Below are 17,793 nucleotides of genomic sequence, written 5' to 3' on the forward strand. Positions count from 1 at the left end.
CTGTACAAAAGTATCCGACTCCAAACACGGCAAAGAAGCTCTCTTCTTTTCTAGGACTTTGTTCATATTATAGGTCCTTTATAAAAGATTTTGCAGCTATCGCTGAGCCATTGTTAAAATTAAAAAGGAAAAAGGCAAGATTCTTGTGGATGGCCGAAGCCAATAGTGCTTTCGAAAAATTAAAACAAGCATTAACGCAAGCCCCTGTGTTAAAATTTCCTGAAAAGGATGAAAATTTAGAAATTTCAGCGGATGCTTCGGATTATGCGGTAGGAGCGGTACTTTCGCAAAATCAGCAGCCCGTGGCATTTTTTAGCTGAACTTTAAATCAAACACAAAGAAACTATTCCGCGACCGAGAGAGAGGCACTTGCAGTTCTGTTAGCAGTGCAAAAGTTCCGAGTCTATTTTGGAAAGGCGCCGATAACAGTATACTCTGATCATGCAGCGGTAACTAGATTGTACTCAGGAAAAAATTTATCCCCAAGGTTAATAAGATGGGCACTCAAGCTGCAAGAATATAATCTGGTAATCAAGCATACTCCCGGAAAGGAAAATATCGTAGCAGATGCCCTATCACGAATTAAATTAGACGAACAGGGTAATACCAAAAAAGTTGCAATGCTTACAGCGTGTACAATAAATTCCCGAGAAACTGTAATAACAGAACTGGGTAAGGATCCTGAGTTTGGAAGTATTTATGAGTATTTAAAGGATCCTGAAAATTTTAGCCACCAAGATATTGTGGCGATAAGAAATAGGGCGGCCCATTACGAACTAATACATGGTCTATTATTCTACACAAAAACTACGAATTCCAACAACGAATTTCGACCTGTTATCCCAGCTAGTCTTAGATTAAATATCCTTCATGAGCTCCATGACAGCCCTTTAGCTTCTCATGCTGGTATTCGAAAAACTATCCAACGCGTACACGAGGCAGTCTACTTTCCTGAACTGCAAAAGTTAACAAGGGCGTATGTCCAGTCCTGCCCAACATGTCAAGCCGTTAATTATATTAATTTCCACCCGGCTGGGTTTCTAAATAGTATTAAATCCGAATTTCCAAATGAAATAATTGGCATCGATTTATTGGGCCCTTTCCCAAAAAGTCAGTTAAATAAAAGTCGCTATCTCCTTGTTATGGTTGATCATTTTAGTAAATGGACCGAAATTGTTCCCTTAAAATGAGCCTCCGCGAAATTGGTTACCGATTCTATTTTAAATAAATATATTTTAAAATACGGGGCGCCCCTAAAAGTTATATCGGATAATGGTCCTCAATTTGTAAGTAATATATTTGAAGACATGTGCCAAAAACTGGGCATACGTCATTTAAAAATGGTCCCGTATCGGCCGCAATCAAATATAGCAGAACGGGTCAACAGAAATATAGTGAAAATTATCCGTAGTTATGTTAAAAATTTTCATAAAAGCTGGGATAACTATGTCAATGAATTTGCTTTCGCCCTTAGGACCGCAAAACATGATACAACGGGCAAAACTCCTGCTGAGTTATTTCTAGGCAGAAAGATTATAACACCGTTAGATAAACTATTTTATGTGCAACAAAGAGCCCCAGAATTTAAAATGGGTGATATAGAAAAACTAATAAAAGAAGCAAAAAAGAATACGGAAGTAGCACAAAGAAAACAGAAATTATATTATGATTTGAAACGACGGGGAGTAACTTATAAAGTAGGGGATGAAGTTTTAAAAATTAAGCATTCACTTTCTTCAGAACCAGAAGATAAAACTGCCAAATTTTTTCCACGATTTGAAGGACCATATGTTATAGAAAAAATAACTCACGCTGTTGTAGTGTTAAAAGCGAGAAATGGTGAAACCTGTTCCGCAAACATTGATCAAATCAAGCCCTACTTCGATCGTAATAAAATGCAAATCTTTTCAGATCTTTTGCAGGATCTGGCACGGCAGACACCGCAGGTACAAGTTCCAGAGGTGAAAAAACGACAAGTACAAGGGCAAGCCAATGAGAGACAGAAGCAAGTGAAAAGAAAATTGCCCCGCGGAAAAATGGAAGGTAACAAGAAAAAGAAGCCGATCCACCGTCCAGAAAACAGAGTTCACGAACACCCCCAGAATGAAGAAGGGAGAAGGACGACGTATGTGAAGAGGACCAGGAGAAATGACGGCAACTATAACCCGGCTTTAAAACGGAAGATCTACTCATCCGACAGAACTCTCCGCAGCAAAAGTCGCCGAACTGCGGAAGGGCCATCAGCGGCGGAGGAAAAAGTACAAGAAAAATTTGAACGGCCAACAACGAGGTCCAAGCAGGATCACGACAGAAGTTTCCCAGTTCCGCCAAGACCAGCTGCCATCAAACGGCAAAGACCACAAGCAGAGGAGAAAAGGAAAGTATTCAAGGGTGGCCGTACTGGTGAAAAAAGGAAGCTTCCAGAGGAAAGCACTGAAGGGCGAGCCCGTACAAGAAGGAGGATAAACCAAGCTACTATCTGCAGTAACTTTAAAGACTGGGCCCAGAAAAGGATGTCCGAATATTACAAAGATAAGTAAAATTTTATGTTACCTTGCAAACTTAAGTTAATCTTTCATTCTTACTGCAAGTGGCAGATTTCAAGAAGTTTTACCTCATGCGAGGTCTACCTTTATCGCCAAAAGGGCGAGAAATGAGTTGTGACCGATTTTCGTATTATGTTTTTAAATTACTCGTGCGTAAAACTAAAGTTGATGTATAATAGCGTTGTGTAAAGACTTAAATATTGTAAAAAATTATTGTATAAATTTTATTTAAAACATTCTAGCAAGAAAGAAGTTTTAGTCTGAAAGACTTTTTGAAATGTAGTATTATTTCAATGTAGAAAGAATTGGCACTTGCTTTGAAAAGAATAGAAGTTAACAATGTACTACTAATGTATGTTTTCAAATGTGTAAAATTAACGGCATGTTGATATGTTCTTATATACATGTGAACTGTTATTTTAAATGTTAAGAAATACCGTGATATGGTAAAAGTGAAAGTAATGTTAAAAATTTGTTATTCGTGTGACTGTAAAGATTAAACCAGGGCGAATATGTGTTAAAGGTTGAATGATGTAGTTAGGCTCTCTGACGCTACACTTTAGAGTTAGCCACTTTTAGAATAGTATCTCAGGATTTAGAGTTGAAAGTAGGGTGTGTTAAGAGGTCTCGTTATGTTGAATTTTAACACGTTAGTAGTGTTTTGATTGTAGGAGGAAGTGTGGCACACGTATACATAAACACATTCGTGTTTGGTGTTCTTTTACAACACATGTCAGAGAGCACGGGGAGAGATAATTAAAATAGTCATGAATGAAATAAGAATGTTAAGAGAAATATAAATATGCATGTTACTTGCCATTTCATTGTGTAACATTTCATTAAACTAGTTTTCCTTCCAGATCTCTGGAAGGAACCAGATTTGAATAAAAGCTCCTGTTTAGATGCAGTACGGATGAAAAATTGGTGGTCCATGGAGCTGCTATTGTAAAACAAATTTTTTTTTTAATTTCTAGTTTCTAGTGAGAAATGTTTGTAAAAGATTGGCCTCGCGTTAGATTCTAGAGCTAAAAGTTTTCAACAAGGTCGTTTTAGACCTCAGTTTCAAACTAATTAACTCTGGCGGGAAGTATGTAAGGATCTTAAGTTTTACTAACGTTTATTTTATTTTAAATCTTTACTATCACTTCTTATTTTCTACTTCCGGCCAGAATTATAAGCGTGAAGGTTTTTATGCAAAGTTTGTCTGGCGAACACCAAGTATTTAAGTGTGGCCTTTTTGCCAAGCGAAAGAGAGGAAGCAGTGAATTCGAAGCAGGCAGCTTACCTTAGAAGTTACGCAGTTGCTATTTGCCTTCCAGGCCAGAGGTTTTAATCCTCTTGATAAATTAAATGTATTGTAGTGTTCACAGTCTCTGTGCTACATACGCTTCCTGTTATTATAAGGCCAATCTTCCACGTGTATTATTCTAAAGTTAAATTAGAGTTTAGTTTTATTTTTTATACTTTTTTACGTTAGACCCCGAGTGGAGGGTCATTGTATTCCAAAGTACGGAAGTCATTGTATATAGAGAAAAATAAAGGGTTTTGTATACCCTTCGTCTGTATCCTGTCTACTTACTACAATTAGTGAACATAGCTTTAGTAAGCTCTCTGTTCCGAGTCAGGTCCTTGTATGTTCCCGAAGAAGGTTAGAAGGAACATTGAACCTGATAATATAAAATATCTGAAACCACAAAATAAAAAAAAAATAATAATAAAAAAACAACTCAGAAGCATGTTTCGATGTTATTACTCATTAAAAACGCAAATACGCTGCAATGAAAATAGAAAGCAAAAACTAGGAAAAAGATAAATTATCAATACACATCAAGCACATACTTACCACTATAGTATATGGATGATTATTTCGATGACTTTCATATTCACGTCCTTTGGCAAAACACTGGAGGCAAAAGGAACGAGTTGGATTCTTGCATTTTGCACATCGCACATATGGTTCAATTAAAAAAATTCCACATATAGGACAAGCCAGTGCTTCTCCCATAATGATGATTAAAAGTAACTGAAATATAATTAAAATTAATGAAGCATGATAAAGCAGAATAAAAAAAAACCCTAACAACAGTTAAAACTTATTATAGTTTAAAAAAAAAGGCCTTTAACTTCTTAAAGAGTGCTTATTTTTTATGAAAACATTCTTAATTCCTCCTGAAAAATGTAACTTAATTAAGTTTCTAAATCAAATATGAGATAGCAACCACATACATAAGGGTATCTAGCTACTATTTGATTCACCTAATATTATTTAAAACATCAGAAACCCTGTATTTTCCATGATATACAGGTTGAGCTTTATATTATTCAGCACCTGTTTCAGTTTAAGAATAACATGGGCATAAGAATTAATAAGCAATAATTCAATCCACCATATGCATGGGGGCCAGCAGTAAAGACTTGAAAAATGTTAAACCCTTGCAGCTTCGAAAAACCTAAAGGATCTCACATTATTATACACCATTCACACTTGTTACTACTTAAAGGAAATGAAATTTCTTCTACTTTTTAATTTTTCATTTCAAACATATCTACTTATGGTTTTTTTAAATTAATTAATTAATATAGTGGCAATTCATGTTAACATGAAAGAAATGTGCCCTTTGCAGATTTTTTTAAACTTGAGTTAAGTTTGATTCAGCCTTTTTCTCAGTTCCAAAATCTAAAGCACATTATTCAAGAGCTCATGTAAGAGCGCACATGCTATGCAGAAATCCTTAGATCATGATCTGAATTATAAACAGTGAACAATATAGCAGATTGCTATCATGAAATAGGCAATCAGGAGAAGCACATGTTCTGTTACTGTATCCAAAACAGAACAGTACACCAGAAAAAGTAAAAGATAAAATAATAAAAAAATATAAATAACACCAAGTTGAAGGAAGGAGTTGAAGATGCTAAGAAAATTAGCAAGGGAGGATTGCTCTTAGAAGTAACCAAAAAAGATGACCTGACAATACTACAGGAAACGATTTAAGAAAACAAGCAACAAAAGGACGTGGTAGAAATGAAATATTCAGAGAAATTGGATCCAAGAGTAATTATATATAACATGAATAAAGGCACTGGCAAGGATGATGTAAAAAGATATACTAGTTAAAACCCAAAGAATGAAAGCCAAATACGGACAACACTAGGGAACATGAGTGGATTCAGTAACATTAAAAAAGCTAATGAAAAACTGGAGCCAACTTACAACTTTTACTTTATAGAATACTTAAGGAGTATCTGACGATCCCACAATGCATCAAATGTTTAGGCTACAACCACACCACTAAATATTGTAGGGCATGGTTCAGATAAACGCAAATCAGCAGAATGTAATGAGGAAACTAAAAAATGCATAAACGGCACAAAAGCAAACTAAAGACTTAGTACAGGCATAATCCATATCATGACACTAGGAGTGAACAATGTCCACGCTATATAAGGAAGATAAATCTATTTCAGCAACGCATCAATCATGGATAAAATCTCATTAATTCAAACCAATACACATGAATAATGTAGAAGCAAAACCAGAAGAAAATGGTACTATCAAATTAGATGCATTCAAGAGCCCTATTATTTAGTTAAAAACAAACTACAGTCAAAAGTCTTTAGTCTGGACTTGTCAGGGCTTCAACGATTCCGGATTATAGATCATCAGTTTAAATCTGGTAAGATGGCATGCAGAAATTACAAAATTAAAAATATGAAACCATAATTTATAAAATAAAGAGCAATTATGATCTAAAGGGTATCAAAATTTACAAAAAAAAAAAAAAAAAAAAAAAAAAAAAGCTTCATATTTATTTGTTTACCTTATTAAACATTTCTTTCCCGTGCGCATGCGTAAAGCATACATTACGCATAGTCGAAATTAGAAAATTGCAACCAGAAAATTATTTGATGTGTATTTGTGATATTTATAATGAAGAGGAATTTGATTTAAATCATATCATCAACTACGGAGTACATCGAGATGAAATACTACATTTAGTGAGGAATTATAAGCCAAATAAAATAAAAACATCTGCCCTGAAGATAAGGATAGTGCTGACAGATCAACTTCCAGTTCATTGCGTGCCGCGACATTCCCCCCTCCCCTGCAGAGCAGCGGGAAATTGATAAACAGATTTCGGAATGTTTAAAGAAACAAAGGATATGCCTTTATCCATTTTTTGCAGCAATTCCACTTTTTCTTTGTTGGACATCGAAACATGCTTTGGCTTTGTAGATCCTTTGGCAGCTACAGAATCGGAAATTCTTTTTGACATAATCGAAAGTTTAAGCTTACTTTAATAAAATTGCTCTAACAGTAAGCCAGATCCAATTAAAAGATTAAGGAGCAACACAATCTTCAACATTAACTGAAATAGATAATTAGATAATTTTAGCTTAGCTTATACTGTCCGTTATGCATCACACGAGCATGCGTAAACACATTAGGCATGTGCAAACAGTTTGTAGCTTTGAGGTCCGGATTATAGATCATTCCGGATTATGGATGTCCGGATTAAAGACTTTTGACTGAATATGGTTTCCCATAAAATATCATAAATACTATCGCTCAACGGACACAAAAACATGAATAATCATTTCTGATTCACTGCTTTCAGTTATTTAAGTGCTTATACTTTTTATCACAAGAATATTGCAGCCTTTTTTTTGAAAATGACACATCACAAATTTGTCTTCAGTTCATCAACAATTTACAATTATTTCACAATGCTGTGAAAATTATTGAAGGGGACAAAATTTCAATTACAGAAGTATTAAATGAAATCAATAATTTAAAAACAAAACTGCAAGAAAGAATTGATAACAATTACGTTCCTTAGTTATTCGAAAGGACATCACTAGGCTGGAAGAACAAGGTATCATATTATCCTATGAAAACCCTATTATGATGTAATTGGTTGTGTGATTACGGTAAATTTGAATGATGAGACGAATTTCAGTACACTGCTATTTTGTGGTTTACACGGTAAAATTGTTGAATGTTGTAATATTAATTTGAAGTTTCTGTATGATTTCGAATGAAAGGGAAAAAAGCATTAACTGAGTGATGTGTAACTAAAAGGTTTACTTAGTTGCCATTATAAGTGTCCTGTTTGTAGGAAGGAAATACATATGGTCAAACATTACAGTGCACCTACACTATAGAGGATATTTTTAACTTTTAGTTTTATGAATTTACGTGGCAATGCCAGTATACAGATTCTAGTTCAGATAGTTTTAGGAAGTTTTTAGATGCTGTTAAGGAATTTTATTTGACTGAAGACAGGGAAATTTGTAAATAAGGTAAATGTATATTCACAGATTCTCCAGAAATTCAATTTTCAAGTCGGTTTCTCCCCTATTAATAAAATTCCCCCTTCGATTCTAAAATATTGCGTTTCTGTCTTGAATTCTTGGAGAATTTATAGTATATCGTGTCTCTGTGGTTTAAGATATATTGGCCAAAAAAAAAGAGCGTTAAAGTTTTGTATCAGGGAACATGAATCTTATGTCAGAAAAGGCAAAATTAACAAATCTTCAATAGCGTATCATAGTTGGACATTTAACCATAATTTTGACTTTGGGTCTGCAAAAATTATCCAAAAGGCTTCTTCCATAGGTGAATTGGATTGTTTGAGGCTTTTCATATTCACAAAGATTTAGCATGTTTAGTTAATGATTTTAAGTCCAATCCAGTTCTTCCTAATGGCTTTAAAATTCTACTATCTTAATTCAGTTATTTTTGCCGATAGATGGCGTTACCTCTTCGCGTTTGGTACTACCAGAGGGTATAAAAATCCGTTCAATGGTTGCTTTCCATTATTCGAAGTTCAGATTTTGAGCGTGAAGGTGCATTTGCCCCTCGCTCCCTATTTTTAACTTCGCCATTTTTCTTGTCCTTTGTGTTACATGTTTGATCAGATAGCCTGGCTCAGTAAAAGTAGGTGGCCAGTGCAACTCTGATTAAAAATCCGGTTACAACCACGTGCAGTGCTGATAAGGACCATGTGTTTCTAAGACTCCTTCCCCTTTATTTTTCTTCTTTCTAGGTATTTCTTTCTCCTGATGAGGAGGGACTTTTAGCGACCCTCGAAATCGATTGAGTGTTTCCATATACTTACGCTAAATACAAGGTTGTTTTTACAATTTTGAAGGTAAATGTATATTTCCTTTGTGTAATGCTGAGATGAATTTCCTTTTTTTTTTTTTTTTTTTTTAATGGGTACTACTCCGTTTTGAGGACCGTAAAAAAATTGCAGCAAAAATGTATGTGCAAAAGCGCCCATTTAAAAGCGCGCCAAATCTAGCATACACGCTGATTTCAAATTGCGTAAGTCTAAATAGTTCTATATTTCTTAGGGAATAGGCTAGCACGAAAAGTCTGCAAAAGAATTTTTCCAAAGAAAAGGCATCATTCATTATAGAAAATTATCTTTGAACAACCAACGAGATGAAATTATGCTTTAGCGATAACTCGGTAGCGAAATAGCTATACAGGAATCCTTCAAATATGTTTAGTCTTTTTTTATATAAATTATAATAATGATCTTTTGGTGGTCGTGTGCTTAATGCATGATATAATTAAAGAAAATAAGAGTAGACAATCTCCTATAACAAAAGAACATATTAAGTACTAAATTACAATTTAAATTACATTGCAGAGATCAACACAGAGCTCGGAACACAGTTCATGCTACCGCCGCGTACAGTTGTCTCTTGAGAAGTCTGAGTGAGTAATGACGTCGCTTTGCTGCTCCGATTAAGAACTGGATTTTACACGTGGCGCCATCTCATGAATAGAAGTTGAAGTATCTGTCAGAACACCACAGTACTCCCCCCCCAAGTACCATCGGTACGTTATAAGTACTTTGGGTTAAATTTAACCTTTCTTCCAGATCTGGTAGTTTTAGGTTGCTTTTTAACGGGATGTAAGCTTTCTTCCGGGAGTGATGTTGATGAGGAAGTCGTTGGATCTTGCATTAGAAATGCTGGTTTGAGACGATCGATTCCAATCACTGATTGTTTGCCATTACAGATGATGGTGAAATGTTTCGGTGTTCGTTTGACAACTTTGAATGGACCATCATATGAAGGTGTTAAAGTTGGCTTAATTGCATCGTTGCGCACGAATACGTGCGAAGATGTCTCAAGCGCAGGATGTACAAAATAGCTTGGCTGGTTATGCGAAGATGCTGGGGTTGGCGAGATATTGCTCATGGTCTCACGTAAATGTTGAAGGAATGTTGGAGGGTCGATAACTGGAGTAGATTCTGGGTGAAAGAATTCACCTGGCAGACGGAGGGTTGCACCATATAACATTTCAGCACAAGTGCTACCAATGTCTTCTTTGAATGCTGTGCGAAGACCAAGCAAGACTAGGGGTAAGGCTTCTGTCCAGTTGTGCTACTGTGGCACTTTAGACCTTGTTTGAGAGATCGGTGAAAGCGTTCCACCATCCCATTTCCAGATGGATGGTATGGTGTTGTGCGAATATGGCGAATGCCAAGAAGAGAGGTGAGGGATGCGAACAAGTGACATTGAAATTGTCGGCCTTGGTCAGTAGTGATGGTGGTAGGCATGCCAAATCTTGAAAGCCACTGGGAGATGAATGCTCGAGATACAGTTTCGGCGGATATATTTTCAATAGGAATGGCTTCAGGCCATCTTGTGTACGGATCAATACAAGTGAGGAGGTAAGTGTAACCATTTGAAGGAGGCAATGGGCCAACCAAGTCTAAGTGCACATGATCAAAGCGTCTTGCTGGAAGGTTAAGTTGTTGAATGGGGCTGTGAGTGTGACAGGATACTTTACACCGTTGACATCTAATACATGGACGAGTCCATTCTGTGATGTCTTGATTCATTGCTGGCCAGACAAATCTGTCTGCGATCAGCTTTTTGGTGGCACGGATTCCCGGATGTGCCAAATTGTGCAAGGCATTAAACACTTCACGTCTAAAATTGACAGGAATATAGGGACGTATTCTATTGTTCTCTATGTCACAGTAAATTTTAAGCATTGGATCAATGTGCAGCGGTTGTAACTGAAGGGAGGTTTGTGGATTTGAGATTAGGTTCTTGAGTTCCTCATCATGCAATTGAGCTTTTGCAATTTCAGAGAAATCTGGGGTAGTGAGGTTGATATTGTTTACCAGAGACAAAGCATCAGCGACACAATTTTCAGTACCAGAGACATATCTGATATCTGTACTAAACTGGGCGATGAAATCCAGATGTCGAAGCTGACGAGGAGAACATGAGTCAGAGTTTTTTCTAAAAGCGAAGGTTAATGGTCGATGATCGGTGAAAATGATGAAGTCGTGTCCTTTCAAGTTGTGCCAGAAGTATTTAACAGCACAGTACACAGCAAGTAGCTCCCTGTCATATGTGCTGTATTTCCTTTCTGCAGTAGTAAGTTTTCTGGAGAAGAATGCCATTGGGGAAAGTCCTTTAGTGGTATGGGCTTGAAGCACTGCTCCTATGGCCGTGTCAGATGCATCTACCATTATAGAGAGCTGATCACTAGATGAGTGATAAGAAAGTGTGGCTGCATTTGCCAGATCGTGTTTGCATTGCACGAATGCTGCAGATGCAGATTCAGTCCAAGGGACAGCTCGTTGATTGTTTTTTTTTTTTTTTTTTTGCTATTCTTCAGAAACTTATGTAGGCAGGCTTGTGTTTTTGCGCCATTTGGCAGAAAGCGTCGGTAGAAATTTAACATTGCTAGAAAACGCTTCAATTCAGAGATGGTTTTGGGCTGAGGTAGGTCGTTAATTGCTTTGACTCTTTCCGGTAAAGGTTTGACTCCATTCTGGGTGATAAGACATCCAAGAAAGGAAACTGAGGGTTGACCAAGTACACATTTGGATGGATTTAGTTTTAATCCATGATCTTTAAGGCGAGTGAAAATCTGATGCAGATGTTAAAAATGTTCTTCCGCATCTGTAGATGCAACCAGGATATCATCAAAATATGGGATGCAGAAATCGAGGCCAGACAGTACTTGGTGTATGAAACGCTGAAATGTTTGGCCAGCATTGCGAAGGCCAAATGGCATATATAAGTACCTAAAGAGACCAAATGGTGTAGTCACTGCAGTCTTGGGCACATCTTCAGCATGCACTGGGATCTGATGATATGCTCTGGCAAGATCGAGGGTAGAAAATATGTTTGTTCCATGAAAAAGATGGGTACAGTCTTGGATATGTGGGACTGGATATCTGTCAGGGACTGTGACGGCATTAAGTCGACGATAATCTCCACAAGGCCGCCAGTCACCATTAGACTTTTTAACCATGTGAAGTGGACTGGCCCATGGACTTTTAGATGGGCGAATGGTTCCCTGTGCTAGCATGAATTCAAATTCTTTGCGAGCAGTTTTTAGCATCTCTGGAAAAAGACGACGAGGCTTGGAAAATACAGGTGGGCCATGTGTTTCAATGTGATGATAAGAGTTCTGGCTAATGAGTATGCTGCCCTGATTTGGATGGGTTTAAAATGTCAGGGAATTCTGCTAATAGCCGATGAAACCGTGTGCTGCCCGATACAACACTTATGTTGGTAGGTACGTTCGATATGTGAGAAGCTTGGCCCTGTGATGTCAGCTGAGTTGTGGCATCAATTAAGCAATTATTCTTGACATCCACTAGAAGGTGGAAATGTGTCACGAAGTCGACACCAATAATTGCTTGAGTTACATCCGCAATAATAAAAGGCCAGTTGAAAGTCCGGCGCAAGTTTAAATCAAGTGTCAATAGTTTGGTGCCGTAGGCTGCAATTTGGGTACCATTGGCTGCATACAGTACAAGTTTATTAAGTTGGTGAACATTTATTTTAGTTCTCGGGAGCACTGATATGTCAGCTCCAGTATCTACTAGAAAACATAACTGAGTTGAACGATCAGCCAGTACTATTCTGTCAATGTGGCGGACATTCTGTTGGCCAGCAGAAGACTGCCCATTTAGTTTCCCGCTTGTTCAAAAGTGCATGGAGGGGCACACTTGCGAGCTTGAGCGCCAAAATTCATATGATAAAAACATATGCCATTTGTGGGTTCTTTGTACTGTGTTCGAGTATTGTGACGAGATCGACTCCTGCTTCGGGCACGAAATTTATTACGTGGGCTCTGATTTGATCGATTGTATCTCCGTGAAGCATGAAGACTTGTAGAGAGTTCAGATACTTTTTTGGTCAATTCAGCCACTTGTTGTTCGAGGGATGAACTGGAAGGTGCAGCATTAGCAGCACTGACATAAGCTGGAGTAACAAGTTCATTAATTTTGTCAGCCATTGCTGCTAACCGGGTTAGATCTTCATTGGAAGCAGCAAGAATTATTTGTATGTTATTAGGGAAACGCGAAAGCCATAGTGACTTCAACAAGTCGTCACTAAAATGGCTTCCTGCCAGATCACGCATTCGTGACAGCAAGTATGAAGGTCGCTGATCTTCAAGTTCAAGTACTTGTAGTAAAGTACGTATTTTTGAAGATTCACTTTCTGAATAGATTTCAATGAGCCACTGTTTCAGTTTGGAGTATTTATCACAATCAGGTGGTTTGAAAATTAAGTCATGCACTGAATTCAGAATATCAGACTCAATTGCTGCAACTACATGGTTGAATTTTGTAGAATCCTCACTAAAGCGAGCGATAGAAAATTGTGCTTCGATCTGAGCGAACCACACTGAAGGATTATTTTTCCAGAAAGGCGGTGGCTTCACCGCAAGGCGTGTGATTTGTGGCTCTGGTGGAATATCGTCGGGCATACTGATAGATAATTTTCACTTTAATTAATAAACACTTAACAGCACAAATATTGTAGCAAAAGGATACACTATTGATATTTTGCCATGATAACAATAAATATTTTAACCATGCAGAAAAAATTTACATAACGATACACACACCAATGATACAGGGTCAGCAATTACACACACAAATAATATTTTACCGAAATGCATTTGAAAAGAAACCCCTATTTGAGAAAAAAAATGATGCATTCATTTTGTATTGCGCACACACAAAATCACCACTTCACACTGCTAAGGCACTTTTTTAAGGAAAAAAGGAAATCACTCCTGTAGCAGATGGGAAAAAAATTCACTACTTTCGAACACTGAGGGAAGAATTTTGCCGTAGCACGTTGCAGAAAAATTACTGATGTAGCACATTTAGCGAAAATCCCTATTGTATCACATTTGTCACAAAATTTGAATGATCGAAGAATTATTGCACGACTGGCGAAGTCAGCGGAATGGAACAGATCACATTGATGATTTGCTGAAGCTCCTTGCGATGATATGCACGACTTTGAAAAAAACACAAGCAATATATATCAATACTTCTAGAAATAATTGAAGGGGTACGCTGTAGCATACGTTTAATGTCCATATTCGTTGTTATTTTTAGTCAGTTCTTCAGAATGCCTTGGATGCACGTGGCTTAGGGTCGTTGAAAATCCATTCTCAGTAGCGTGCTCAGTCAAAAGGTCACCACTTTTGGTGGTCGTGTGCTTAATGCATGATATAATTAAAGAAAATAAGAGTAGACAATCTCCTATAACAAAAGAACATATTTAAGTACTAAATTACAATTTAAATTACATTGCAGAGATCAACACAGAGCTCGGAACACAGTTCATGCTACCGCCGTGTACAGTTGTCTCTCGAGAAGTCTGAGTGAGTAATGACGTCGCTTTGCTGCTCCAATTAAGAACTGGATTTTACACATGGCGCCATCTCATGAATAGAAGTTGAAGTATCTGTCGGAACGCCACAATCTAAAATAGTTATTTACTCTTATGCTTCCATTCAGTTATGTTTAGCCTTTTTTATATAAATTATTATAATAAAAAAGTAATATATGAAATTAACCTTTCATCTAAATAAAAACAATAAAATCTTAGATAGTCATTTACTATTATACTTCCTTCTTTGCATTAGAGTTGCCGCAATTATTTTTAGCAGCACTGGCATCAACAATAGTTTGGCGATTTTTAAGGTCCTCAAAACGGAATAGTAACTTTTTAGATTATTTCATCGTTTGATTTAAAATGTAGTTTATTGTGATTACATATTTTTTGTTGCCTGCTCCTTTGACTTTTTAAGTGAATATAGATTGAGGGTTTTCATCCGCAGAGAACCCGTTGGCGCCGTTGCATTTTTACTTGCCAAGCTCACCTCGATGAGGCGAGCCGTAAACGTGGTTTTTAGTGTATGTAAATTCAAGTTAGCAGACAATGGTAGTAAAAATTCACAGATAATAAGTATGTAGATGTAAAACTAACAGGTTAAACGTGATATACGAAAATAAATTTGTATTAAATTCAAGTTAGCACAGAAAACATGGTATTAAGCATAACGGGATGTAGAAATTCATTTAGAAAATAAAAATTGGTATTCTTATACTTACGTTTACATTATACTTATATGTATTTTCTCTAATTCATATAGAATACTAATATTTCTATTACAAGTGTCATTTTTCATTAAGTACTTTGCCTGTTGATTGATGCATTTTGGTAAGAGCCATGCCCATGTAATAAATTAATGAATGCATGACCTTTAATACATCCATTTTGCATAGTTTTCGGTATTTTTTTTTTTTTAAGTTACTTGCATACAGCTTAAAGCATTTTATGTTGAAACAAATACCTGTCCTTTTTCATAATATATTTCACAATACAAATAACCTTCAACAGTAATCAAATTTTCTTCAGTAGCATTGTTAATAAAACTAGAACTTTGTACATTTTAAAATTATTTTAGGATTTGGAAACCTCATGGCTCTGCATGCTTACAGCTGTTAATAATTAAGAACATAACATGAACAGCATGTCACAAATTAGCATTCACCCCTCCCGCCATATTGTCTTCCTTTGATCCCGAACTGATGAGCCGAGAACCGGCATCTTTCGACGAAAACTTCTTTAATTATGCAAAAATATTTCTATCTATTCATTGTTAAAAAATTCAGAAAAAATAACAATAAATAAGAGAAGAATAATATAAATCTCCAAATGCGAACAACGACAACCTTCGCACAAGCGAATAGGATGAATTAGCTAGGTTACCAGGTTTGAACTATTATCGCCAAAGTTGGCAATGTTTACATTTACCGGGTTCTCTGCGGAAGTGCTTCCTAGATCGATGTGTATAGGGTCAAATTCCAGGGAGTGCGCAATGCCTAGTTTGTGCAATGTTCTGATATTTTTTTAAGTGAAAATCGGTTGACTTGCTATTTTGGATTTGTGTAGATTGTTGCGCCAGAAATCGCCGTTACACAAAGCCAAAGTCACAAGTCAAAGAACTGCATAAACTCGGTGTCCATGTACCGCCAAAAATCGCCAAGGGGCACCCGTAAATATATTTTTACTTAGAACTCCCCCATTACAATTTCTCTAAGGTAGACGCTAGATGTTGAATCATCCGTTTATGCGGCCGGTAATGACGCGTGTCTCTTAACTTACGCTTGAATTTCCATTTTGCAATCTACGCTACTTAAATATGTCGTTAAACATTTACGTTCTTACACTGCGCTTTTTCGGGACAAATTCTGTAAGTTCGGGACCAAAAAACGAGTTGTAAAAAATCAGGACAAGGACTGAAAATTCGGTACTATCCCGGGAAATTCGGCATGTATGGTCACATTACACATGGGAAAAATCACAAAACTCCTCCACAACTATACTGTTCAACTACATATATCTAACCAGGGAAAAGTACCTATGCTATGTAGCTTTAGTCCTTTGACCTCTGGTAGAGCATTTTAAAAAGAATTACAAGGCGAAATTCATTTTCATTTAATAAAGTTATATATATTTATAATATTTAAGAAAATCTCTAAAAAATGTAATACTTATACACACACAGTTTCTGGTTCACCGCATTGGACGAAAGTAAACAAAATTAGTGTTGCCAAAAATAAAAAAGATATCGGAATTAGGATATGTATAACTGTTTATCAATTTCAATATTGACATAAGATTTTTGTCGACTAATCGGTATTTGAGAAGATAGTGGACGTGGCCTGAGTGTATAGTGTTTCGGAATTTGTGTTAAAGGAGAGAGTAGACGTGAGTGCTTTTGACAAGAAATAGTTTTTCGTTAGGCGATAAGTATTTTTGTTTTTATTTTCTACGGGTTTTCCAGTATTTCGAATGTAGTCTATTTTCAGAAGAATCGTTAGGGATTATGCCTAACGAACTCAAGCGGAAAACAGATAGTGATATGGACAGTGGCAGTAACAAAGAGAGGAAAACAAATGGGAACTTTTATAGTGCAGACATAACCCCTATTGACAAGATCAAATTAGCTCTTAAAAATGGCACAAAAGAGGTCAAAATTGTCCTGAAGGCAATTGAATCTGGTATCCCGATAGGTAAGTTGCTTAAAAAAGGATCTATTTTAAATGAAATTACTAATAAAGAAGATAATATATATATCACGAGAGGGAAAAAAATCATAATTTCCACGAAAAGAATTAAAACAATAGAAAATGTCTATAAAGTAAAATCCTTGGAAGGTGTAGAAGTAAAGGCCAATATAATTGAAGATACGTATACAACAAAACATATAGTTAAAAATGTGGATACACAACTTAGCCTAGAAGATATAGCAGCTGGCCTGGAAGAAAGCGAGATAAAATTTTCGTGTATCATAAGATTTACAAAGCCTAGGTCGGAAGAAAAAGTGCCAATAATTCTGATTAAGGAACTTGGTTCCTGTTATCGGCCTGATATCAAAATAGGTCGAATAAATTTTGCGGTAAGTAAATATATCGAAAATACTATAATATGCTACAAGTGCTGTAATATAGGCCACAAGTCGAAATTCTGCAAAAGCAAAGCAAGATGTGCGAACTGTGGTAAAAATGACTGCAACGACCCATGTAAAAACAACACCAGTTGTTTTAGATGTGGAGGTGAGCATAATGCTCTAGACAAATCTTGCCCAAAAATAAATATCAAAAAAGGGGAAGCGAACGGACAAAAGCGTGAACCTTCATCGAAAAAACTTATCCAGAATTCCAGTTATTGTTCCTGGGCAGAAGTTATCCAGAAAGAGGAAGAACAAAATTCTACTAACACAAATACAAATAAATATACTAAAGACGTGGTATCGGAGAAACCAGGGGAAAATGTTTTAAGTAAGATAGTCGCAAGATTAGAAAATCTCGAAAGGAAAATTGATTCTCTTTATGTAGATAATTTAAATTTTAAGGAAGTTAATAACAAACTTAAAACAGAA

The 17,793-nt window shown here is 36.4% G+C and overlaps 1 protein-coding gene across 3 annotated transcripts in view; it reads right to left on the reverse strand.

The window, feature by feature from the left end:
• Ada2a (Transcriptional adapter 2A) overlaps nt 1–16,563 on the reverse strand; it is a 74,236-nt gene extending 57,673 nt beyond the window's left edge. Inside the window, exons 1-2 of one of the 3 annotated variants that reach the window (XM_085825383.1) lie at nt 16,415–16,433; nt 4,390–4,569 (exon numbers count right to left, since the gene is read on the reverse strand). In XM_085825383.1, coding sequence (XP_085681509.1) covers nt 4,390–4,551 — 162 coding nt within the window. In that variant the 5' untranslated portion in view covers nt 4,552–4,569; nt 16,415–16,433. The other 2 variants (XM_035378236.2, XM_085825384.1) reach the window with 2 other exon arrangements.
• Nucleotides 16,564–17,793: the final 1,230 nt, after the last annotated feature.

This window comes from Stegodyphus dumicola, chromosome 10 (genome assembly GCF_044657685.1).
Source record: "Stegodyphus dumicola isolate Sdum_Otavi_A_Nest chromosome 10, ASM4465768v1".
NCBI lineage: Eukaryota > Metazoa > Arthropoda > Arachnida > Araneae > Eresidae > Stegodyphus > Stegodyphus dumicola.